The sequence below is a fragment of the Mesocricetus auratus genome, unplaced genomic scaffold (assembly GCF_017639785.1).
Source record: "Mesocricetus auratus isolate SY011 unplaced genomic scaffold, BCM_Maur_2.0 Super-Scaffold_100040, whole genome shotgun sequence".
In the NCBI taxonomy this organism is placed as follows: Eukaryota; Metazoa; Chordata; class Mammalia; order Rodentia; family Cricetidae; genus Mesocricetus; species Mesocricetus auratus.
In genome coordinates, this window is record NW_024429217.1 from 7078545 (window position 1) to 7106251 (window position 27707).

At 38.3% G+C, this 27707-nt stretch overlaps 1 protein-coding gene across 2 annotated transcripts in view; it reads right to left on the bottom strand.

Moving 5' to 3' along the window:
* Window positions 1–27707, bottom strand: part of Cntn5 (contactin 5) — a 1164510-nt gene that overhangs the window by 113562 nt on the left and 1023241 nt on the right. For both annotated transcript variants that reach the window (XM_013118528.3, XM_040734736.1), the window contains exons 14-15: window positions 19095–19222; window positions 18047–18222 (exon numbers count right to left, since the gene is read on the bottom strand). In XM_013118528.3, coding sequence (XP_012973982.1) covers window positions 18047–18222; window positions 19095–19222 — 304 coding nt within the window. The remainder of the gene's footprint in view (window positions 1–18046; window positions 18223–19094; window positions 19223–27707) is intronic.

Below are 27707 nucleotides of genomic sequence, written 5' to 3' on the forward strand. Positions count from 1 at the left end.
ATTTTACATTAAGAATAAATTTCCCTGCTAATTTCTTATAAATATTACTAATTCACTGTTGACAAGTAAGCTGATTACAACTTTCTGAACACTCTACAAGAGAATCAAAACTACATGACATGGGAAAAGGGTTCTCTAACTAGATTGAGTGCTTTGGCTTAAAGAGACAGTGGCTGACTAATTAGTCTGAGCAACTGACTCATTTTTTTTTACTGGTAATTGCTGTAAATTTGGTGTCTTTAGATTTGTGGAAGTATTAATTTTTCCAGGAACTCACTTCCCTCACACACCACAGCAGACATATAAACTAGCTTAGTCCTAAGAATCATACCACAACTGAACAAAAATGACAGTGATATTAACTATTTAGATTATGTGATAGATGGCCACAGCACAGATCCCAAAATTTTCCATGCCTTCCTTGGACTCAAAGCCTTGGGTAACCTCCCACTCTTGCTCTGTGCTTTACTGAGTGGCTTTCATGGTTCACGAGAACATACAGATGTTTGTGGTGGGTATACTTTGCGAATTGTTATTTTAGAACCCCTTGTCAGCCCTGTGGCATGACTTGAGCTTGACTTCTGCACAGGGAATAAACAATTTAGAGCCAGTGACAAGCTATCCAAGTTGCCACTTTTCTTAAACAGCTCCTAGGACACTGGAGAGTTGACTGCAATTAGCATTAATGAGTCCAAACGAAGCCAGATGCAAAACCACCTAACTGAATCCAGCTAAAACTTTTGAGTCTCCAATCAGTAATTGCATTTCATTTACAACAGAAGCTAACTGCAACCTAGGTTTGGAGCTAAGACTGAGTAAGGCTTTGGTGATACTGTCACAGGGGTTGATTTGGAAAACTGTAGAAACTATGGCCAATTGACAGCTGATCAGCTGGTGACAGGTAACCCAAATAACCACAATACTTAGTATTTTCTTCTGTGTAAAGGTAGGGCTTGTCACATGAGTTACTGATGATTTGTTTTAACCAATAGACTGTGACAGACATGACACAGAACGGGTTCCAAGTTCTAACTCTATACTTGACGCTTCTGCTTTTGAGTTCCACATCCCTGAGGGATGCATGCAAACAAATTTGAGTTAGATTGGTTGTTGATGAGAAGCTTGTGGTCACAAGCACATGTATCACTGCTACTCATACCCAGCTGACTCCCCAAATTAGTAACCTGAAGTTGATTGACACGTGACTGCTGTGTTCTGATGAGAAGAAACATCAGTTCCAGGTAAGTCCAGCCCACAGAATCATCGACTAAATAAACACTTTTTTTAAGCCACTAGGGTTTTGCTTGGAAAGCTGGATTCTGACTGCTTAATACTCATGTCAGCATAGTTAACATAACTACTCCTTAGCTTCTTCTGTAAAATTTATATTTATATCATACTTCTTATAAGAGACATACAAATCATTAACATGTATTTAAACATTAAGTTTTCTCCTTTCCAAAGACACTGAAATCTGCACTCCTTAAACGTCAAAATGAGAGAGCAGTGCATTAGTCCACATGGTTTTCTCATGAGCTAAATGTGGATGCAACAGCAATGCACTCAAAAACCCAAAAACCTCCTTCAGCCCATCTGACCTTTTCTCTGAGTATGCCCACGCCTGTCACAGCCAAGGGTTGATCTCAGGTGTTGTTGCTCAGGATACCATCTATCTCAGTTTGTGTTACACAGTAGGTTAGGCTGACTAGCCAGTGAGCATAGGTATGCACCTGTCCTCACCCCTCAAGTCCTTGAGTATAAACAACAGCATTCCCAACTTTTAACATGGGCACTAGGGATGGAACTCACATGCCTGTGTTAGGGATGCCTCAAGTTGTTGGCTGAGCTATCTTCCCAGCACGTGGCTGTTCTTTAAAAAGCATATATGTGCACTCTTACTGAAAGATACACATATCTACCACTTTTTCTTTTTAAAGAAAACACCAGAAACACCAGAGCAGTTGATTCAAAATGAGCACGATGAGTGGAACACAATAAACAAAGTTTCTCTCAGAGTCTTTCACCTCACAAAATTCTAGGGTATTTCTTGATTGGCAAGTTAGAAAATCAACCAGAATATGTGCTCTGGGGATACTTAGAGTATCTTATTACCATGTTTAATAACACCCTACAACAGATTTTTGTAAAGATGACTACTAATAATGAAGAATTTGATAGTTTCTTTCTGGTACACCATTCTCACATTGTTAAACACAATTGATGAGGAAGTCATGTGTATATGCAAATAAAGCACTGTTGGCCAATAGGGAAGCAAGATATGTGGGACTAGGAGTCTAGGAGGACTCTGGGCAGGAGAAACAGAGAGAATCATCATGTGGTTTGATGAGCCAAGACCCCCAGAAGCAATGGCCCAAGTGATTCAACATCTAAAACAGCTAAGATGGCAGAGCCTTACAGACCCCAAAAATAAGGACTTATACAGGTTTCTGAGTTTTGTCATGATCCCTATGGTGTGAACAGTGCCCCCTCCCAGCACGAAGCAGTTTGGAATAAGCGACGTCCAAATCCCCATATTGTTTATAAATCTTTGTTTTCATTTGAATGTGGTTGCTTATAATTGGTTAATGATCACAACCAATCTCTTTTTAAAGGAAAAATGGGATTATGGTATGCAAATGAGTACTTTGTTTTGGTATGGTATTTCATTTATTGATACAAATTCAAGGTCAGTTTTGTGATATGTATATTTGCCCATTTAAGTATTGTGCTTATACTGATCTTTTAAAACATAATGCATAATTAAATACAGATCATATATAGTTACTTATAATAGTCAGAAATTATAGTTAGGTAAATTTAGTTTTCTAGGTATGCAGAGATATAGTTGAGATAGATAGTCTTCAAACCTTTCAAAGACCTTCAGAACATGGCATTTAAAATGATTTAGGGTTTTTCTTGACAATGAGAAATGTCTGCTCCTGGCGGCACCAATTAGGGTCAAGATGGGCATTGAAGAAACTCGTTATGGAGTTTGCTTTCAACATGGCAAGGTTAGCCATTTGGGCAAGAAACTGCTCTTGCCTGGACTGCTTGACTGTTGCTGTATGAACTGGACATGCAGGACCCACAGGAAAGTGACTGGTGAACTCAAACAGTCCTTCAGGTTTCCTGTTTCATGGAAGAGTCTACGAGACTTTCTGCAGGACACAGAAAAATGAATGACGTTTGAGACTTCGTGCTTTGCTGAGGAGTCTTCCAGACACACTGTGGCCTATGGGCTGAAGATGGATGCCCCAACAGTACAGAGGAACTTGGGGTGACTGTCCAGGTAGCAAGATGTCCCTGTTAATTCTAGTGTTTATATATTATCCTTCTGTGGTCTTTGATAGAGTTGAAGGCAGATAGTTATCATTATAGTTTTCCGTAGTTATGATGAAAGATAAGCTACATATAGAACTATGGACACACAAGGATGGGATGGATGATATTTTCTTTAAATCTTGCTGAATGTTGATAAACAAAATATTGTAACTGTATTTACTTGATAACTGTTCTGTTATATATAATTTGACTATGTTAAAGTTAAGACCATTCTTTTGTTTAGACAGAAAAGAGGAGATGATGGGGAAGTCCTGTGTATATGTCAGTAAAGCCTTGTTGGCCAATAGGGAAGCAAGATAGGTGGTACTAGGAATCCAGGAGGACTCTGAGTAGGAGAAACAGAGAGAGTCATCAGGTAGCCTGCCAGAGAAGTAAGATGTCAGTCCGGTAAGAGAAATACTTAGATGGGTTAAATACTTAAGTCAAAGATAGCCAGTAAGAAACAAGCAAATAGCCAACAGCTTCATAATTAATATAGCGTCCTGTGTGTTCATTTGGGGACTGCAACGTGGCAGAGCCCAGGCGACTGGTGGGGAAAAACCAAAGTGGCTTGCAAGAAAAAGGCTTCTCTCTACATACAATGTAGTAGCTTCATAGTAAATGCAGTCTAAATAACTTCAGCTAGTTTGGCTTCAAATTAGGAAAGTCTTTGGGTTTTGTGAAACACTTAAGATACACAATAAGAAACAGTTTATTTTAAAGTAATTAAAAACTATTAGTCACTGTATTTCCTACCATCTGCTGGTTGATTCAGCAAACTTTAGTAAAGGGCTTTGTTGAATATAACTGATCATTAAATTTAAAAGTAAATGTTTCAGCACATGATGCGGCTGTTTAACTTTTTTTCATATCTCTCCTACAATTTATTTCAATGGTACTCTATTTCAGCTCTGTGAAGACTATCTTAGTGAGTAGTTTTTAAATCTACCTATGCACCTGAGAGTTTTCAAAAGGTCTGATCATACCTAATACAGTAATGCATACCCTTTTCTGATTAGTGTTGCCTGTATTACAGTTAATCATTAAGTGCTTATAAAGTGAACACACATTGTCATACTCATATTTTGGTGAGGGCAGTTTACCAGTTATGTGAGTGCACTAAAATCCACTTTTGAGTTAATAATTGGTTTTACATATACACTTAACTTATAAAACATTTTTGGTCAGGCATGGTACTAGGTGTGGGCAGCAGAGAACAAGATAAATATTGGTATTTTGACAATGTATATTATGTGAAGCAGACATTCTGACCTTAGTCTCTTTTTTTCCATGGCTGCATTTCATCCTCAGAACTGTGTTAGCAGGAGAAGCAGCCTATATAAAATGGGCATACAGAGCTCAGAAAATTGGTATCTCCATGGCCTTGAACATTTAATCTTAGTGTTGTGACAGCTACTTGAAAGTTCATATATTCCACAGAAAGGTTCAAGAAACATGTAAATTCCTGTGAAATTCATGTAGCTATGCTATATAACACACATTTATTCCCTTTTCAGAAAGGACTCAGGTATTGTTTGGCTTCACAGTCTGCTCTACTTGAATAGGTTGGATAAGGTGTTACTTTAAGACCATGAAAGCATTGCACCCACTCTTCTTGCTACCCTGGAAGATTTTATGCTTCTGTAAAGGACCCATCCTCTTAGCTGTATTCACATGCCTCCAAAGGGATGTTTGCTATTAATTAACACAGAAGTCTCCTTCCAGGACTACTGCCTGTTGGATAGGTTCTAATTAATCTTTGTGGAATGCAGATAAATGTACAAGTCCTATACTGTACTCTGATAAATACTCTTCTAGCTATCAATTAGTCATTAATAGTGATGGTACCTGACATCTGACATAGGAGCTGTGAAGAAATGAAGAGGGCAAGCTCCTGGAAACTGGAGGAAACTCGTGTCCACCAAGGTAGGGATGTGACTTCAATTTTCAAGTGTACCACTGGGCTCAATAAATGGGAAAATACTTTTTTTCATGTGTACTGAATTCTCTCAGGTGTTCTTTTCAGCTTCCTTTATGTAACGATATAAGACGAAGGCAGGGAAAGAACTGCAGCAGAATAGTTACTTCTAAACTTTCCTATTCTCCCCCTTCTGAGGGAGAAAACATCTTTGAGATGTTTCCTGCTGAGTTACTAAAGCGAGACTTACATTGTAATATGATAACAAGTGGCTCAGGAAAGAAACTGGGGGATTCTGAAAAGCTAAAAGCTAAATACAACATAACACTTAGGCATCCTTTAGAATTTAACATAAATGGATGTAGAATGTGGCACTGTGATATGAAGGCGAGATTGCAAAGACATCTTGGGGATAACAACTTCTCAAAAGTCTAACAGTTTGAAAGTTACTGTTCGAAACAATGTAATAGTCATTCTAAAATATAGTGCTTACATAGCAATAGCATGCCTAATTGTAAAATTAAGTCACTCTCATTTATAAAATTCAAACCCCCCGTAGGATACAACAATGGGGCAAAATTTTGCTTATTGAGGCTTTCAAAACACCTAAGAGATATCTAGTACACTCTTCTACAATGTGAAAGTACTAATGTTAACATTACTGTTTTATCTCCATTCATAGATGCTCTGATCCTACTGAAGGCAACAGAAAGCCAACACAACCTATCAGTATTTCATCAAGATAATTGACTAGAACCTGATATATTTATCACTTTCATTAAGCATGCCCATGATCATGATTTACAGAGAAACCACCTTCATTATAATATTAGTCATACTTCGTTTCTGTAAGAAAGCGAAGTGAATAAAAGTCACTGATATCTTCCATAAGTAGAATATAAGTTAATTACTTGGTATGCTTACCATAAAAATTGTGGCAGTTATAATCAAGTTAGTTTCCTGGTGACCTAAGTAGTTAGATTTTAGTCTATCCACTGCCTTTTAAACTGAAGAGATATTCATATTTATTTAAAGTTTAATGTGCATTGGTAATTGTTAAGTTTAGTAAATAAGCATGCTTGTACCTCTGGAATTATAAAGTATAGAAGAAGAAAGAGTCAAGCAAAACAACCAATGTTGTGTTCAATACTTGTAGTGTGGAAGGATGAAAAAGGTCTACTAGTAGCACCAGGGAGAGATGCTAGCCAGTCATGAGGGCAATAGAGGGATTTCGCAGCTTATGGGTCAGGGAAGTGTAATAGTAATAGAGCATCTTTACAAACATGGTACTTTAAGAGAATTGGTATGTTTTGTTTTTAAAAAATGCAAAGGGAAATGGTAGAAGAGGATGACATTTAAAAGGTAGGCTGGAGTTAGATCTAGAGGTGTGTGTGTGTGTGTGAGTGTGCTCGTGCACGTGTGTGTTTGTGCAGCATGCACAAACTTTCACGTACATGCAAATGTGAGCATGTAAATTTATTTGTATTTGTATATGAAGGTAAGTTTTTTTGTGTGGGTATACATTGTTGAAGTTAATTGAATTCGAGAGGTATGGCGCAATAACATTGCTCTGTTAGGAACATCACGATGCAGTTTTAGCACAGAAGTCTTTTCATTATCTTTTGCTGAAACTTTAGTTCTGAAAGTTCAGCAGCAAATCACATACCACATCCAGTTTTAATCTTCCAATGACTGAAAAGAGATTCACAAAAATGGTTGATTTGGTTCAGAATGTACCAAAGAAAGAGTGGGTTTACACTAACACAAGGCATTCTTCAGAACACCTGGAAAGTACAGTATTAATTTAGGATGTTTGGCCAGGGTTCTCAGTAACCTATATTTATGTTTAAAGAGTTTGGTGCTTCTGTTTGACAGCACATGATTTTAATATTTTGAGAGCTATTAAGTAAGCTTTGTCTAGATAGACTTCTCTGTCAGCGAAAGAGCTGAAATGCCATGGCAGAAATGGGATCTCACTATACCTTAGGTCTTCAGAAGCCACAGTGTGTTTTTTTTTCCATTTTGAACTTTGAAACAAAAACTCAGATTTCAAATACGTATCATGACAAAATCACCATGTCAGACTCAAAGAAACATAATTGATGAAACAGGTCACTGCTGTAATCTGCTTGCTTTCAGAGTTATAGACATCAAATGAGGGGCATAAAGCAGAAAAGAGGGGTTAAAAAATCCCTGCTATAAACTTCTACTTAAATGTTTCTGCTTAGGTCTTGCTAATCAGGCTCTGCATCCTGATTTCCTAGAGTCTAACGTGCTCCCTAACAGGTTTGTATCTAGCTGCAGGTCTCATTTAAAGTCTTTCTGAATGTATCCTGGACAACAGTTAGAGCAAATGGTTTTCAGACAATCACAGGCAACTATTCCATTATTGCATACGGCTATCTCTGGCCAACCAGGTGATTGATTCTTGGAGGATTCAAGGAGGAGTTTGCTTCTATCTCAGCTAGATGGAGCTCATATACCCTCATCTTCATTCTGAGTACAGTGTGACTGACACACCGCCACATGCTCACATAAACTATGCTAAATTTAGTTTGTGTAAACTTTATATTAATAGTCTGAACCATACAAGGGATGTCTTTTAAATTTATTCTTAAACGGAATGGTAAGGGTCTGATCTGTGTGTATGTATGTGTGTGTGTGTGTGTGTGTGTGCGCACACACACACACACACACACATTTCTTTTTGGGTATGTACAAGTGTAGGGTCCTGAGATTGTACATTGACACCCAATACATAATTACAGAAAACATCTTTATTTTTGAGAAAAACCAGCATGTTGGGGCTCATTCCAAATGGCTTCAATCCCAAGGGAGGGTAAGGCAGCCCCTTTTAAACCTGCTTAGGGGAATTCCAGCTGAGGTTAAGTGACTGTGAAGTGATTGGGTACAGACCCTTTCTGTTATAAGAAATAATTAATGATTGGCATGTGACATCTGGTCAGCAACTGTGGCTGTGGTGTTAGGGGTCTGTCTGCTGTGTCAGGGCTGTCTGGCTGAAAATAGCAAAAACAGCTCCTGCTTGTGCCAGGTAGGACCCTGACTGGCTACCCAAATGAATGCATTTCCTGAGGGTCTTGTTTAAGCCACACATGACTCAATATAAGGATGGTGGGGATAATATGGGACAGAGGTCTTAGCAAACTGACCCCTGCTGGGGAGTGACAATTGGTCCTGGTCCCTTCACACAAACTCTCTCTCTCTCTCTCTCTCTCTCTCTCTCTGTCTATGTCTCTGTCTGTCTCTTTTCTCTCTCTCATGCACACACAGAGGATCAGAAAACTGTTTTTGATAGTAAAATATAACAATATTAGAAAATGGAAACTGAGAAGCATGCATGGCAGGGCACTCCTGTAATTCCAGCACTCAGTAGGTGGAGGCAAGATAATCAGAGGCCCAAAGTTAAACTCCAGTACACAGTTAGTTTGAGACCCACAAGGAATACATGATACCTTGTCTAAAATTGAAAGGAAAACTCGATGTAAATATAACTGTATAATCACAGTATAAATCTTTACAGGTATTTTGAAGGAGAATAACTGATTCTAGATGAACTCATTTAAAGTGTTATCCAGAATGAATGTAACTGACTTCCGAGCCTAAAACTTAGGACATTTACCTACATTGTTTGTAAGAAGATATATTTTAATGCTGTTCTTGATGATTAAATAATAAAATTAAAATATAATCTTACTAAGCAGTTTTAGTTATATTCTAGGTTTGCTAAAATATAGTGTTGGGGTTGATTCCTAATTTAAGTAAGAGTTTAGTACACAGAAATTATTCATATTTAGGAAAGTTATTTATCTTTATGAACCGTATTTTTCCCACAAAATTTTCCTATATCACATGATAGACTATCTACAGTAAGAATGTAAGATGACATTTCAACAGTCTAACACATTGTGAAGTTTCTCGTAAATTCTCAGTATGCCAGGGTATTTTTAGTCTGTAACTCTTCTACCTATTTCCATGGTTGGAGCAGGGTGACTGCTTGCATTTTTGTTTTTAGTGATGGCATTTGTAACTCTGTGTATCTTAGAACAGAAACTGGAGGAGGGGAACTGCCATCAAGATTACTTTGCAATTCTATGGGGATTAATACTTGGAAAGCAATGAGGAGAAAAGACTTGGACAGAGAGAAGGCTCAGGTGTGGTGTGATCACACCAGTCTCCACCAATCCCATAGAGAGTGGTCATTTTATAAGGAGCTCATTAACATTCTCGAGTATTTCTTTGGTTATTCATTCTAAATAATAGCACATACATCATTTATAAAGAATTTACTTTCTTGGGAAGATAATTCTTCATTTTTGTGGAGGGAAGGTGTTCAGTAATCAAGATCTGTTAATTTCTCTTCAAGGTACAACCACAGGGAGATTCATAAAAAGTTAAAATAGAAGTAAGGTATGGATTTTGAAATAAATGATTTGTCTAATTAATTCATTGAGAAAATGACATGCTAGGTGAGAATGGGAAAAAGATGAAATGAATATAAATGTGTGTTGAAGCTAGAAGACAGACCAGCAATGGCTTTTACATGCATCTGGGGTTCCTCAGGTCACATTTTCAAAGACACAGACCTTCCAGAGAAGTTCTCTGAAAGCAACCAAGCCAAGAAGACTACAGAATTGCAGATATTCAGATTGAGCTTTGTATTCATAAAAAGAAAACAATTAGCAAAGGAGTAAACTTTGGGAAGCACAGATCTGTATCTGTCCCTACCTACCTACCTACCCACCTACCTACCTACCCACCTACCTACCTACCCACCTACCTACCTACCTACTATCTGTATTGTCTATATCTAGGTCATCTTAGTCTATGTAAATAAATTTCTGGACTTAGAAGTTAGAGGATACTAAATATCTGGAGTTTACAATCTATGAGAGAAACCCAATATTATAGAGAAAAGAGAGTTTCCATTTCTCACTCTCTACAACCCCCAACTAATGACCTAAAAGCATCCATGGAGCAAATCTGTTAAATAAGGACATTTATTTTCCTCAGAGATCACAGAACCAAGGCTAGCAAGGTCCACAAGTAAAATGTTCTTTCCCCAAAGGGGTTTGATATCTGCTCTGTACCAGAACTAAGCAAACAAAACTAAAAACTTAAACAGATCCACCAGAAACTGTTCACATTCTATGCAGTGCTGTTACAACACACCACAATGGCAAAGACTTCAGAAATAATACCTCCATATTAACAAACATGCTGATTATAATACCAGGCATGGGGGGTTATTTTGGTGGACGACATTTGTTTCTTTATGTGTGTTTGCATTTTAGTGGATGTGAGTGTACACGGTCTGTGTGTACAGTGTGTGTGCTGGCTCGTGTGCATGCTTATGGAAGCCAGAGTACACTACATGTTAACCCCTACTACACCCAGTCTTGTTGCCTTTAGACAGGGTCTTTCCTGAAACTGGAGCTGGCCATTTGTCAGCTAAGGAGGTGACAATCCTCTTTTGAGACTCCTCCATTGCTGAGATTTTAGGTATGAGCAGCCATGCCCGTATGTTGTTTCTTTTAATTTTTGTTTTGATGTGTGTGCTGGGTGTCTGTGCTCAGGTGCTCATGTTTGCACAGATGCGTTCTTAGCCATCAAAGCATCTCTCTGGCCAAGGTGGGCTGTAGGTAAATGAACAAAATTTGTTTAGTTGTTTTGACATTGGATGGCTAAGCCAATCTTGTCCTATATGATGAATTTATCATCAAATTTTATCAAATTTGAAAACACTTAAAAATGGTTAGTCACAGACTATCTGCATTATTGAATATTTTGCATCATCAGCATGGTGCTATGGTTCTACTCTGCTCCTGGCTGTATTGCTGTCAACAGATCATACACTGAAAACTGTGCAAAGTCTTACAATTAGAGAGTATCTTGGAGGTGAATCTTTTATTTAACTCCAAACTGTGTTAAAAGGAAAAATTTTGTTTCTTGATTTTTGATCAAATTAGTTAAGAAGAAAAAAGAGAAAAAGGAAATAAACTATTCTGTGTGGAAGCATGTTTCAGCGGAAAGTATTTATTTTTAGTAGTAATGACATTAGAACCTCTGGAACAATGGGTTAGTGAAACCAAGAAAATGATTTATGACTTTATTGTGCTTTACTCAACAAGCACTGATGGAATGGCTAGTCTGTGGGCATCTTCTCTGCACAGTGATTAAAAAAAGTGATAAAGCATTGTGTGAGACTCCACTTTTGCGATCTAGAGTTCAAAATGATTTAATTGTAGGACCATAGATTAAAGTGGCCTATGATAATACATGGCTGCATTAAATATTCATACACATTGAAAGAGATGGGCATTACTACCTCCCCATGGACTGATACCTCCTCTGATGAGGCACTTTTTCTTAACACAGATAAGGTAGGAAGAATAGACCCCCTTGGACTCATCTGAAAACTCGAGTATTTTGAAAATAGCCTCTTCCCATGTCACCTGTCTAGAGATATGGTTGGTGTTTATTTTGTGTTCTGCCCCGTTAAAACAGGGTATTGAGGAAGAGCTGACATGAAGCAAATATGTAGCATTCAAGAGACTGTTTGAGAGAGCACAAAGTTGGTAACCTCCTGCCACGCCTGCTGTGCAGTCTGTGTCCGAGAATGTGCGGAGGGTGTCGGATTGATGACACAGAGACCAGTCGGTGGTGCACAGAAAGCTTCAAGAAGGCTTCCAGAAGGTTCCCAGAAGGCCCCTCAAGAAGGCTCCACTTAGCTAGGCGGTGGTGGCGCACGCCTTTAATCCCAGCACTCGGGAGGCAGAGGCAGGCGGATCTCTGTGAGTTCGAGGCCGGGTTGGACTGACAGCCTCCAAAACAATACAGAGAAATCCTGTCTCGTAAAATAAAAAAAAAAGAAGGCTCCTCTTTATACTTATCCTGGCTGGTTATTATATGCCCTGATACCAGAGGTGGCGGTGGGGGGTCAGGAAGAGGTGGTTAGTCATTGGAAAAGGTCAAGGTCAGGGTGTTCCTGTGGGTGAGCCCTTATCAGGAACTTATTGCTCCTGTAAACATTTCTTATGGGCACCGGATTGTTTTTAGTAAACATGTTTTTAGTAAACATGCCTTCTCTGTAGTAGGTCACAGCTGCCTGCTCCCAGGCTGATGGGGAAGTGGGGCTCTGGCCAAGGTCTGTTGTTCCCACAACCTCCCAGCTTTTCGGGATTCAGATCTAGACAAAAAGCCAAGTGCAGATGCTGTACTGGTAGGAAGACTGAGTTCTGAACCATGCCATTGGAGGAGAGGAGATGGTCCATGGGCCCAGATTAACTTGTAAATGTGAATATACTAATGGCCAGAAGGAGTAGGAGAAAATGTGTGCCTTCAACTTATCTGTTCCAGTGCACTGATTAGTGATGCTGAATAGATGACGAGACCGCAGAAGAAGCCTTGAGTCTTTCCTAATACCCTGCTGTCCTGAACAGTGTGTCTGAGGAGCTCATCGACTTTTACTCTAGTTACAATTCTCAGAAATGGAATGGTCCAATCAAAAAATCACTCTGTTCTGAAACTGGCACTCCTCCATAAAGATACTCATTCCCCAAAGACAGAATATGAGCAGAGGCATCTCTAACAGGGAAACAGATGTGGTGAAAACTTTTCATCTGAGACAAAATCCTCTAGGTATTAAAGGTTTTTATATTCTGATTTTTTATTCACCCACAACACTGCAAAACCCATGGATATAAATTAGGCATGCTTATGATTCTCAGACTTGGAAAATGGGTTATTAAATCACCATCCCAGTACCACTCCTACCTAAGGAGCTATTGGCAATATGTCACTGCAGGAGAGGGAGTCGCGTATGCTTCCAAGCAAGCCCACACACTTAGGAATATAAAGGTATCACAGGCTGGAGTTAGTGGATTAAAAAAAAGAGAAACAAAAGAGGATGCACAGTTGGGTGTGTAGGGAAAGGGGTGGACCTAGGAGGAATTAGGGGAAGGAATTAAAATGGTCTATATACACTGTGTGAAATTCTCAAAGAACTACTTGTCAAAATGAAAGAAAAAAATAAAAGCAAAATCCTATCAAGTTTCCTGACAGTTTGGTCTGCCTTGTAATTGAATTGGCTCCTTGGAAGTGTGTGAATTCCTTAGTGCACACACTAAACCCAAACAAAAGCCAGGTACCACTTGGGTCAAATGCACTCATCTCTTAGTCCTTGCTCAGCACTGAGATGCGGTATTCTTTATGTAGCCTTGATTTCCTTTCTCTACTTTGCCTGCCCTAATGCTGACATGCATAGTCTACATCATATAGAACGGACAACATGATCCATCAAATAACATGAATTAATATGGTGGTTGTGAGAATAGTGCACTATATCTTAGTGATTGGTGAATAGCAGAAAGTCAATTTTCTTGTTTATTTCTACAAGAACAAAAGATCTTTTTTTGTCTTCTTTCCACTAACATTTGACTATGATAAAAATGAGTAATTAACTTTCTTTCAATTCTTCAAATAGCATCTTATTAAATGGTAGAGATAGGCCTGTAATTTACAATCATCCATCCTCAACTCCTGAGTACTAGGATTATTGCATGTGCCCCCACCCCTTGTCACGGGTTTTTTTTCTTTCTTGATTTTTGGCCATGTTTTTCTTGAGCTACTTAATGACCTGTACAATTGTTATCCTTGCTAAAGACTGGGATCAGTGATTCTATTTTTCCTTATTGTGGGTTTCAGACAAGGTTTGAGAACACATTATGCAGCCAAAGAGTACAGTGAGGGTAAACTCTGTATAGTATAGTAAATGTATTAGAGTTTTTAAGTCTATAGCTTTTAAACTTGTTACCCCAATTTAAAACTCACTTATGTAGCCTAGAAAAAGTGTGACTCAACTTCTTTATTCAAAAATAAAAATAGAACTAAGTCTATACCCTGTCTCCCAATACTTTACCATCTGTGATTGATGTCACCAAAGAAACAGAAAGAGCATCACCCAAGCAGGGTGTTCACTCTGCCTTGGCCATACATTTAGTTTCAATTTAGGAAGTGACATTGGAGACTAAACAATGGAAATGGGAGTTCTTTAGTCAACTATACCACTGGCAAATGTGTAACAATATCTCTTCTTCTTCAAACTATACGGAGTCAATACAGCCCGGCAAGTTCAGGTTGCTTTGATGGTCAGTGTTGTAGTTCCTTATACCTTAAAAGAACTGATGTTTGCTAGGGTCCCTAATAAAGTTGAGATTTTCAAGTGTGCAGGAAAGTGTTTTTCATGCACCTCTCAATGGAGCCCGAGACTCTGGGATCATAAGGCGCACAATGCCAGTTTCTGTTCCAACAGCCTGAGAGCAGAGATTATTGGAGTCTCTGTTACTGGGAACAATGTCTCAAAAGCAACCATTAATACCTTAGTTTTACAGGAGCATGGCTATTTGTAGGTGAGCCTATGATGCTTGTGTCTGCCTCATAAGGTTTACTTGGCCAGTCTGTATGGGGTATAAATTCATCAACTACTCAGTCACTGCTCTGTACTGACCTTAGGCTTATCATGCTCAAAACCAAATCTGAGCCACATGGCTCTCAGCTACATTCAGAATATAACTCCAATTGGTAGAGTTTGGTAATCAATGTCTTGTACTATGTTGCCTCTGCTACTTTCTTTTTAAATTACTCACTGAGTATTGACTTCTTGTTTACTAGGTACCCTCACTCTGCTGTGTAGACCACTGGATCTTTGCTCCTAAGACATGCTGTAACCCATTCTGACTTTCAGCTGGCGCTTGACGTTTTACTCTTTGAAGTGATGCAGATTTTTGTACACACCTAGTGAAACCCTGCCCACCCAACAGCTTTTCTGATAGCAACCCTTTCTGGAAGCTGGATGCTTAAATCATGTTATAACAGACCGTTTTCTCGTTACTTAGATTGTTCTCTCTTATGGGTGATGGGCTGTATCTTAACTATAAGTTTCCAACACCATTTAGCTTACAGCATTGAATCATTTTTTTAAAAGAATAAATTCATTAATTTGCCTCATTCAGTATATTCATATCATTACCCAACAGGTATTGGGTAGAATTGGATGAAATATTTATGGATAGATTGTTTGGTCCCTTCTAGTGATGGCTTTGGTAATAGATTCAGTCCAAATCATCCAGTTTTCCAGGTTTGTAAAACAAGGCCTCAGGAAAGAGGGCCATCAAAACAGAAGCAATCTGTTGTTGTCAGAGCAACTCTGTTGCTTGTGGTGGACTTAGAAATAACAGTTCCATCTTTTTCAACTTATTCCTTTGAAATGCGGTCCCAAAACCAGTCTGTGTATGCGATGACAGTGTACAATATGTGTAGATGTTTTTCAAAAGTCCTACACAGGGATTTAGCTAGTTACATCTACACACCAATACAAAAATATAGAACCCATAAATAAACTAGTTCAAGAGTTAAGACCACTCCTGTGATGTACCACTGTATCTGTTGAGATATTGAATATTATCACTGAGATCTTCCCACCTTTCAGCCTTGAGGTTTGGCTGATTCATTTTATCCCACTGAGTGGTAATATAGCAAGGCAAGTTCCCCTTCTTTTCTAACTAGCTGCCTTCAACTCTGCCCTTACACCACCCATTGGCAGGATCAGTAATCTTATTGCAGATAGAGACATCCAGAGCTTCAGACAGGAACTTGCTCTGGGCTCTCCCAGGTCCCACTTGACTTCCCTAAGGATCCTTAATGTTCTATCTCCAGATCATCTCTGTGCCTAGGCTTTGGCATTCACAGCAGACCTAGTAACCATAACCTCTTTCCTGTACCCTGATTTCCAGGGTCTTCCCTCATCCTCTCTGATACAGGCCTGCAGCAGCTCACAGGGCCTCTCAAAGCTCCCTTCCTGGTAGTAGCCCCATTTCTCACTCTAAAGTACCATTACTGTCTAGACATGAATCTACGAGGAAGCAGGGTAGAAGCGGACCCTCATGTGCTTTTATCTGTGACACTATCCAGGGTTTGAAATACTTGGAGATTTGTGACTAGCAAATTCTTTGATTCTTCATAGTTTTTATGCTACAAAATAGCTTAATAACACACATTTGTAGGAATCATTTCAAATATGTTAGAACACAATTCTTACATTGCCTTAAAGCTAAAGATTTTTCACTCCAAAGATTAATTGTATTATGACTTGTATCTATGCATAAGGTTGGCATAGAGCACTGGGCCATTTATGTTTCTCTTAAGGAAAAGATAGCATACATTAAAAGAGAGTAGATCAGGCATTCATGAAAAATACCAAAGATATTAATTTATAGAAATGGTATCATCCAAATATGGTCATACCTAAAAGGCAACAACAAAAATTCTTTTATATTTTAACTTTTCAAAGTCCATCATTTTATCTATTGCTGTTTTAAATGGTAGGGCATACTTCTACATAGAAGGCCATTGATCATTTCAGATATATTTTACTTTATAATCTCTTAATGTTCAAATGTTTGTTTACAGATAATCTTGAGTAGATATGCTTTTATGAGTTTATTTTTATGGTTAATAGTTTAATTATATGATAAAATCTTCTGAATGTATAATTATGTCAAATTAGAAGAAAAGTTCACTTAAGTTGTAAAAAAATTAATTTGATGCAATCTAAGTATTCTATACACAACTTAGCCAATCATAACTGGTTTCTCAATGAGATGATTAATAATTCAATTACAAAGGACTTCTAACATCTTTTCCCCTTTTAGCTGCAAAGTAAATGGATAATTTGGATGGAAGTGTCCTCTTTGTGTTTTTGACAAATGCAATAGAGTCCACGTTCTCCCTTCTAAATGAACGAATTTGATTGGAATATATGTTGAGAAGGATCTCAGAAATTATCTGGTCCAGATTCTTACTTCCTGCCCTGGGGCTGAAATGGGATGGAGCTGGACTCCATCCAAAAGAATTACTACATTTAGGTCTAAGACTGCTCCTTTTTATGGTATCACAAAATGTTTAAGCTAAGTCCAATGCAAAGTAAGTTTCACCATTTGGATTCATTGTTTTTACATCATTCTGATTTCTCAAAGTATTTTTTTAGCAAACAGCCACCCTGATACTAACAATAATACTTTATATTAAGTTTTAAGGCAGAAACGTAATTGGACCAAGCTTGTTAGTCAATATAGAAAGAAAATTCTGGCCCAATCACTGTCCTCAGCTCTTGTTCCATGGCCTTTCTCCCTCTCTCACTAAGCTTCTCCTTCATGTCACAATGAGTTCTTGGAGTAGTGAGTGGCCTTCACTCACTTCTTCGTTGTGTTCAGAAACTGAGGTGGTCTATGCCATGCAATGCACACGACTTCTCACTCTATTTGGTTGATTGCTATCAGATACATAATATTCAATATTACTAAAATACAAAGATTGGACAGGTAAGAAACATACAGGTCCATGAATGTTTGTTGGAAGCTAGTGAACATGTATGATTATGGGTTGTGGATTTAACCTTCATAGCTTAGGAGAAACTGGCAAGTCTCCAGAATTTTTACTATTCTAGAGTAGGAAGTAGGGCAGACTCATTTGTTATAATATAGTTATAGTTAACAATTATTTAAATACTAAAGTAGTCACTTTATATGGCAATACAACTTCTAGAAACAACATGAAAACATTTATACTATCATACAACTAATTTAGCAAACACAAAGAAACCAGACTCACATACTAATGAATTGCAAAGTTCTCTATGTTCTTTTTGGCCTTTCATAGATGAAACGTTTTTACCTTTGAGTCAAAAACACATAAAATTACTTCTCAAGAAGAAAAAGTAGAAAAACTTACAGCCCTGATGCTTTCAAAATGTCCACCTTCTTTCTCAAAGTCAATGGGTTGTCCTTTTAGCGTCCAGTAGAAAGTGACATCCAAACTGGAGTCGTGGATGGCTTTGCAGTTGAGGACAATGCTCTCTCCAACAGTTAACTCTGTCCTTTTAGGAGTGAGCTCTATCCTTGTTGGTTCTATTGGGGTAAAACACATGCATTAGTGTAATAACCTCCCTACACCTTAAACTGTAGAGAAAGTTTAAACATGGATCATGTACAGCTGCTTCAGATATATGCACAGGTGTTGATTTCTATCTTCAACTATATCATCAAAAACTGAAATACTAAGGTTTTGGCAGCTGCATCCCCTCCAGATGACTCTCTCAATGGAGCTAAAAACATAATCCCACAGAACTTAACTTGCTTTGTGCTGGACCAAACCCTCTATGAATTGGAAGGAGGCATAAAAGAGAGACTGTCTAATTATGAAATCTAATTCTTGATAGTTTTTGGTTTATTAGGCTGTATAGAGCTGTGTGATTATGGTTTTATTGCAGCAAAAACTATTCTAGATGCTAATAACTGAATTTCAAAACTGACATTTTGAATATTATTTTCTGTACTTAGAGGAACATTGAACCAATAAAATGACATCAGACATGCACCCAATGAATAAGGTTAAATGACTATGATGTGATGTGTCATGAATAAAGTAGGGAGGCGACAGAGACAGGTTTTTGTTTTTCTCCCTCCTCATTAGAGTCCTAGGTGTAGACAGGGGAGGAAGACTGGCCTGGGGCTTAGCAACAGACTTCATTTTCTTCTACACTCTATCACTTGTGAACATATCATCCCACAAGAAAACACCACTCCTAGCTGTCTATGGGGGCATTTCACAGCTAATGACCTTCAGAACTGTTCTGAGAAAATGCTCTTGGGTTTACATCATGTTTGGTTGTCTAAGCCATGGCTTCATAGGGAAACGACGTGCTATAGTGGAAGGTGTATAGATGAGGCTTTAGGAAGCCGTGACTGTGAAATACCAGGCATGTTACCTGTTATCTTACCTTTGACAGACAGAGAGGCTATAATCTCTGCGGAACCGAAGATATTCTCCCCTTGGCAAATGTACTTTCCCTCATCTGCTTTAGAAGCATTTAGAATCCTCAGGCTTCCGTCTGGAAGAATAGCTATTCTGAAAAGTATTAAAAAGGTTTGTTCCTGTTTCATTACAAAATAAATGGCAAGATCTTCCAATGGAGTCCAAACCTCCTCTAAGGTAATAACAAGCAAGATGAAGGAACCCTGTTGATGACTTCTCCTCTTCAGGACTAGATGCAATAAACCCACTTATTATCTTCTTTTACCCCAAAATGAAGAAACTTACAAGTTACTTTTCCTGTGATAGATTTTGTCAGCCAATTTAAAGAGTAATAGAGAAATGTGACCTGAATGTACCTAATATAGCTTGATACTGTAATATCATCTGGCCATGTTTCACTATCAAGCTAAAGTATTTCACCTTATACCAAAAGTGCCCTCAAACATCAAATAGAAAAAGAACAGCACAAAAACACAGAGCAGGAGAAGTACACACATGAAATTAACTGTATACAGCTGAGAGATGATTAGTGGCTTTCCCAGAAACATGCTGGGTTAGCAGGCATGGAGATGTGGCCTCCTAACCAGGCTGCTCACACTGCACCCTGAAGCATAGCAATGCGATGTTCCAGCCTGCAACTGGGCTCTTGCATGACCTTTGGTAAAGTGGACTTTCAGTTTTCTATAAAGGTGAAAAATTATAGCATTATTAAACATTTTAGAAGTTCAGTGCAAATGAGACTGGCATTTGGAATTACCACATTCCTCTATGTATTTATCATTCCGGGAATTTATGCACTTCAGATTTAATTAGCACTTGGGTCATTTTCTCCATTCCATGTTTGTGCAGTGTAACCCATTATTCCACCAGCACAGCAATCCACACGAGCCACTTGAAACTCAGAAGCAAGCTTTGTGCTTTAGGTGAGGTTGAATCTAAAACCCCAGAATTAAACCCTAATGTTTCCGACAATAGCTTACTCATTGGTAACATCATATTAACCTGTGAAAATTAAAGAACAATGCTTAAATTTGGTTTAGCAAATTACTTCATCTTATTTAAGGATGTATGTTCAGTATTGATTATCACCCAGAGTTAACAACTATTTAGAGCTTTGAGCACATGACAATTGATAAAAGATTCCAGGCTGCTTAAAAGGCACTGTCTATAATGAACTTACACATTGCCATAAATAAAGATACCAGTTTAAAAATATCATATGGTTGTCACTATAGTTCAGTCTTGATTTGCAAAATGTAAGAAGGAAGATCAATTCAGAGTCAAGACAAGACAGAATGAGAATGGAACAATTTGTCCTCTAGTTCATCTAGACAGATGCTACTTGAGATCCATTGAAATTACAGAGTCTGTAAAAGTGTTGCAGTCTGTGGTTGGAGTGATGGCTTAGCAGTTAAAAGCACTTGTTGCCACGCAGAGGACCTGAGTTCAGTTCCCAGAACCTGTGTCAGGGAGCTCACAACTGCTTGTAACTCTAGCTGCAGGAGAAATGACACCCTCTTCTGACCTCCATGGCTTCACATAACACACACACACACACACACACACACACACACACTTAAAAATGAAATAAATCTTTTATTAAAATTTACATAAACTAGGTTGTGATGGTGCATGCATTTAAGGCCAGCAGAGCTGTTTGGCAAAGATGGAGCAAAGCTCAGGCATATGATGGCTGCCACCTTTGGTTCTCATCTCCAACTGCTGCACACTTGGGTGACTTTTAATATCGTAACAGTTTGGGGATATTGTATAGTTGGAAATTTTCTTATGAATCATTTAGGCCTTCTCCCAGGAGTGCTGCTTCTAAGCTTCCTCAGGACAATACTGATCACACCATCCCTCCTGCTTTTATGGACATATCCTTATCTACTTGAAGTCTTCCTTATGCATTAGAGGCTGTGACACACAAAAAGAAGCCAGAAGTTTCTTTATAAGGCTATAAAACACACTTGAAATGTCTGTCTCTGTTAAACAAGTTATTCAAAACAAAGTAAACTCAAAAAAAAAAAAAGGTCGCCAAGATTCGGTGGGCTAGAGAAGTTGCAAGTCTCTTCCCCCTAAACACCGGGTCAATTACGTGGCATACCCAGCAACAAAGTCACATTAGTTGAAGTTATCTCTTCCCTACATAGAGACTCCTATTGATGGGCAAAGAATGATGTAGAAAGATGATAAAGGAATAAGATGTCAGGACCGCTCTTTCTTAGAAAAGCTAGCACATGCAGGGCCACTGTGGTGTCTTATGACCAAGGAACAACAGAATGCTAGGATTAGGTACAAAATGTAAACATTGTATTGTACCAGAATTTGAATGAATAAAACTGCGGAATTTTGGTCTGAGGACTTTTCTTGGGCACTCTGACCATTAAGAGTTAATAGTACACTGCTTAGGAGATAGCTGCATTCCTGGTCTGGCTTGAAGATTGTTTTGATATAGAGCCCTTGCACCGACAAAAACTGCTATCCTGAGAACAGGCTGCCATATCCCTCTAGATTCCTAAAAATTCAGTCATGGGGTTAATGAGTAAGAATGATTAGAAAAGATAATTGTTTATCAAGGATATCAAAACTTAGGGAAAATGGTTGGAAATGATAATTCTGTTCTGTCATAGTTCATTAATGATGACTAAAAGATGAACAAAATGAAGTGAAGTGCATTCCCAAAAACAAAATGATATGATCTATGTTTTGGAACAATATGAATGTAGATGGAGGTTTCTGTCTACGTGGCGTCTACATGGCAAGTGACTCTCTGTGCTATTCTTCCCACAATTCTCCTTGTCTGGTAGCCTCACCTATACTTCATGCCTGGCTACATCCTGCCTATCCATTGGCCAAACAGTTTTATTCATCAACCAGTAAAAGAAACATATATTCACAACATACAGAAGGACTTCCCTATCATCTCCTCTTTTCGTTCTAAATAAAAAAGTTTTAACCTTAACTTAGTAAAATTATAAATAACAAAACAGTTATCAAGCAAGAACTGTAGTTAACAATACTTAGTTCACTAGCATTTAGTAAAATTTAAAGAAAATAATCTACAATGTATCCTATCTTTGGGAGTCTAAAGTTTTTTATGTAACTTATCTTTTATAATAACTAAGGAAAACTGTAATCATAACTGTTTTCAACACTATCAAAGACCACAAGGGGATAATATATAAATTTCAGAATTGACAGAGACATCTGGCTGTTTGGAGAGTTATGCAAAGTTCCTCTGTAATGTTGGAGCATCCATCTTCAGTCTATAGGTCCAGAATATCTGGCAGACTTTTTCAAGGTCCACACTGTTCCTTGGCAAGTTCAACAGTCACTTTTCTTTGTAACCTACAGCTTCAGTTTGGACATCAAGCAGTTCAGACAAGAGCAGTTTCATGTCCAAATGGCTCTTCCTGCCATGCTGAAGGCAAACTCCATAATGAGTTTCTTTGATGCCCAACTTATTCTCTGGTTTTTCCAGGAGAAGTTGTGCTTTTGTCATGAAAAACCCTAATAAATTATTGTAAATGCCATATTGTATAGGTCTTTAAAGGTTTTGAAGATTACCTATCCACTTGAAATATGTCTCTGTATATCTAGAAAACCTAACGAATATAACTGTAAGTTTTGACTATTATAGGTGAATATCTATAATCTATATTTAATTATACATTACATTTTAAAGACCTGTGTAAACACAATATCTAAGCAAGAGCATAAATATACTTATAACAAAATTGACCTTAAATTTGTATCAATAAACCAGAATCCATACCAATGCAAAGTATTCATTTCTATATCATATTTTTTAAGAAAGAGATTGACTATGATCATTAATCATTTGAAACCAACCACGTTTAAATGAAAACAAGAATTTATAAACAGTATTTAGGAATGTGGGAGGTGTTGTTCTCCCCAAACTGCTTCCTGCTGTTTGGGGTCACTTCAACCCCAAGGGGATCCTCAGATCCCATATTCATTACCAACTCCTAGCTGTAGTAATCTGCAGCTATTTTGGATGTGGGGTCACCTGGGCACTGCTTCAGGGGAGTCTTGCTTGGTCAAACCATTTTAGTCTGGAAGAAATCCACAGTTTTTCATCATCTGTGGAATCAAAAGCAGAACCTCTTCTCCAAAGTAACATGTCCTTAGACTTAAATTTTGAAGTTGAGGCATTTTCAAAATATTTATGTTGGATTAATCTAGCAGCATTTATAGGCAAATGTCTTTTAGCAGATATGCTCCTACCTCAGTAGTCAAGCAATTCAAAGACAACATAATAATATTCACCATCTAGACTCTGTGTACTTTCCATCTTGAAATGGCTTTTTTATTACTCTATTTCATTTACTTTAATTTTTAGTTTTCTGAGACATGATTCTTCTGTGTATTTTTTGCTGTCCTGGAATTCACTCTGTAGACTTGGCTGTCTTGAAATCAAGATATCTGATTGCCTCTGCTATGGAGTCCTGGGATTATAGACAGGTGCCACAACACTCCCCTATTCTATTTCTTTTTTAAGGATTTCTGTGTACTTCCACCCCCTGCCCCCCACCAAGTCTACATATATCTCTTATATATTTTTATTTTTAAATTTAAATTAGAAACAAGATTGCTTCACATGTCAATTCCAGGTCCCTCTCCGTTTCCCTCCCCTCCTCCCGTGCACTCCCTCCAACCCCTCCAATATCCCCTCATTTCCCCAGGGAGGATGAGGCCCTCCATGGGGGTGTCCATAGTCCGTCATTTCATCCAGGGCAGGGCCTAGACCCTCCCCAAAGCGTTCAGGGTGAGAGTGCATCTCTCATTGTTGGATGGGAGTCCGAAGTCCATTTGTATACCCGGGATAAATGCTGATCTACTACCCAAGGCTCAGTAGATTACCTTGGCCTCGTCACTGACACCCACATTCAAGGGGTCTTGATCAGTCCCATGCTGGATTCCCAGGCATCAGTCTGGGATTCAAGAGCTTACCCTTGTCAGGTCAGCTGTTTCTGGGGGTTAAGCCAGAGCAGTCTTAATCCCTTTGGTCATCCAACCTCTCTCTCTGTCACTGGATTTCTTGAGTTTAGGTGAGTGCTTAGACGTGGGAGTCTGCCTCTGCTTCCATCAGCCACTGAATGAAGGTTCTGTTTCCCAGACACTCTGGCCAGGGGATTGTAGTCTGACATTCCCCAGATCTATGTCTAAAATCCATATATGAGAGAGTACATGCCATGTTTCTATTTTTGTGACTGGGTTACCTGCAAATTTCAGGATTCCATTGTTTTTTTCTGCTGAATAGTACTCCATTGTGTAAATGTACCATATTTTCTGTATAAACTCTTCGGTTGAGGGGTATCTAGGTTGCTTCCAAGTTCTGGCTATTACAAATAATGCTGCTGTGAACATAGTGGAGCAGATGTCCTTGTTGTATGAATGGGCATCTTTTGGATATATGCCTAAGAGTGGAGTTGCTGGGTTTTTTCGTAGGTTCATTCCCATTTTCCTGAGGAATCTCCATACTGATTTCCAAAGTGGCTGTACAAGTTCACAGTCCCATCAGCAGTGGAGGAGTGTTCCCCTCTCTCCACATCCTCTCCAGCATAAATTGTCTTCAGTGTTTTTGATTTTAGCCATTCTGACAGGAGTGAGATGGTATCTCAGAGTTGTTTTGATTTGCATTTCCTGGATAGCTAAGGATTTTGAGCACTTTCTCAAGTGCCTCTCAGCCATTTTAGACTCATCTATTGAAAATTCTCTATTTAGTTCTGTAGCCCACTTTTTAGTTGGATCCTTTGGTGTTTTGGAGATTTGCTTCTTGAGTTCTTTGTAAATTTTGGAGATCAGCCCTCTCTCAGATGTGGGGTTAGTGAATATTTTTCCCATTCTGTGGGCTACCTTTTTGTCTTGCTGACTGTGTCCTTTGCCTTATAGAAGCTTCTCAGTTTCAGGAGGTCCCATTTATTAATTGTTGATCTCACTATCTGTGCCACTGGTGTTATGTTCAGGAAGCTGTCTCCTGTACCAATTCGTTCAAGGGTACCGCCCACTTTCTCTTCTAAGAGGTTCAGTGTGGCTGGATTTATGTTGAGGTCTTTGATCCATTTGGACTTAAATTTTGTTCATGGCGATAGATATGGTTCTGTCCACATTCTTCTACATGCCAACATCCAGTTATGTCAGCACCATTTGTTGAAGATGCTTTCTTTTTTCCATTGTATATTTTTGTTTCTTTGTCAAAGATCAGATATTAATACATTTGTGGGTTAATATCAGGGTTTTCAATTCGATTCCATTGGTCTACCTGTCTATTTTTATGCCAATGCCAAGCTGTTTTCAGGACTATAGCTCTATAATAGAGCTTGAAGTCAGGGATGGTGATGCCTCCTGACGTTGCCTTGTTGAACAGGGTTGTTTTAGCTATCCTGGGTCTTTTGTGTGTCCATAAAATATTGATTATTGTTCTTTCAAGGTCTGTGAAGAATTGTGCTAGGATTTTAATGGGGATAGCATTGAATCTGTAGATTGCTTTTGGCAGGATTGCCATTTTTATTACATTGATCCTACCTATCCAAGAGCATGGGAGATCTTTCCATTTTCTGAGGGTTTCTTTTAATTCTTTCTTTAAAGACTAAATGTTCTTGCAATAAAGATCTTTCCCTTGTTTGGTTAGCTTTACCTGAAGGTATTTTATGTTGTTTGTGGTAATTGTAAAGGGTGATGCTTCTCTGATTTCTTTCTCAGCCCTTTTATCATCTGTATATAGTAGGGCTACTGATTTTCTTGGGTAGATCTTGTAGCCTTCCACTTTGCTGAAGGTGTTAATCAGCTGTAAGAATGCCCTGGTAGAGTTCTTTGGGTCATTTATGTAAACTACCATATCATCTGCAAATAGTGAAAGTTAGACCTCCTTCCCAATTTTTTCCCCCTTGTTCTCCTTTTGTTGTCCTATGGCTCTGGCTAGAACTTCAAGTACAATATTGAAAAGATATGGAGAGAGTGGACAGCCTTGTCTTGTTCTTGATTTTAGCAGAATTGCATTGAGTTTCTGCCCATTTAGTTTGATGTTGGCTGTTGGTTTAGTGTATATAGCTTTTATTATTTTTAGGTATGTCCCTGTTATCCCAGATCTCTCCAAGACCTTTATCATGAAGGGGTTTTGGATTTTGTCAAAGGCTTTTTCAGCATCTAGTGAGATGATCATATGATTTTTGTTTCTCAGCTTGTTTATATGGTGGATTACATTGATGGATTTATGAATGTTGAACCATCCCTCCATCCCTGAGAGGAAACCTACTTGATCATAGTGAATGATGCTTTTGATGTGATCTTGGATGTGATTTGCCAGTATTTTATTGAGAATTTTTGCATCAATGTTCATGAGGGATATTGGTCTGAAGTTCTCTTTCTTAGTTGTATCTTTGTGTGGCTTGGGGATCAAGGTTATTGAAGCCTCTTAGAAAGAGTTTGGCAAAGACCCTTCTTCTTCTATTGTGTGGAATACTTTGAGAAGAATTGGTATAAGTTTTTCTTTGAATTTCTGGCAGAATTCTGCACTGAGGCCATCTGGACCTGGGCTTTTTTCAGTTGGGAGACTTTTGATGACTGCTTCTATTTCTGTAGGGGTTATAGGTCTATTTAAATTGCTTATCTGTTCTTGATTTAATTTTGGCAAGTGATAGCTCTCCAGGAAGTTGTCCATTTTCTTTAAGTTTTCAAATTTTGTGGAGTACAGGTTTTCAAAGTATGACCTGATGATTCTCTGATTTTCCTCAGAGTCCACTGTTATGTCCCCCTTTTCATTTCTGATTTTGTTAATTTGCATATTCATGCTCTGCTGTTTGTTACATTCAGACAAAGGTTTGTCCATCTTGTTGGTTTTCTCAAAGAACCAACTCTTCATTGCATTGATTCTTTGTATTGTTTTCCTAGTTTCTACTTTAATGATTTCAGCCCTCAATTTGATTATTTCCTAGCGTCTACTCCTCCTGGGGAAGTTTTCTTCTTTGTGTTCTTTAGCTTTCAGCTGTGTTGTTAATTCTCTAGTATAACTGTTCTCCAGTTTCTTCATGTGGGCACTTAGTGCTATGAAATTACCCCGTAGCACTGCTTTCAAAGTGTCCCTTAGTTTTGGGTATGTTGTGTCTTCATTTTTTTTAAATTCTAGGAAGTCTTTAGTTTCTTTTTTATTTCTTCTTTGACCCAGGAATGGTGCAGTTATGCATTATTCAATTTCCATGATTTTATAGGTTTTCTGCAATTTGTTTTGTTATTGAATTCTAATTTTAACACGTAGTAGTCTCATAAAATGCATGGAGTTATTCCAATTTTTTGTAGCTGATGAAGTTTGATATGTTGCCAAGTATGTGGTCGATTTTTGAGAACATTCCATGGGGTGGTGAGTAGAAGGTATATTCTTTTTAATGTGGATGAAATGTTCTATTGATGTCTTTTAATCCCAGTTGGATCATTACTTCTATTATATCATTTGCTTCTTTGTTGAGTTTCTGTCTGGTATTCCTATCTATTGGTGGGAGTGGCATGTTGAAATCTCCCACTATTAGTGTGTGGGGCTTTATATATGATTTAAGTT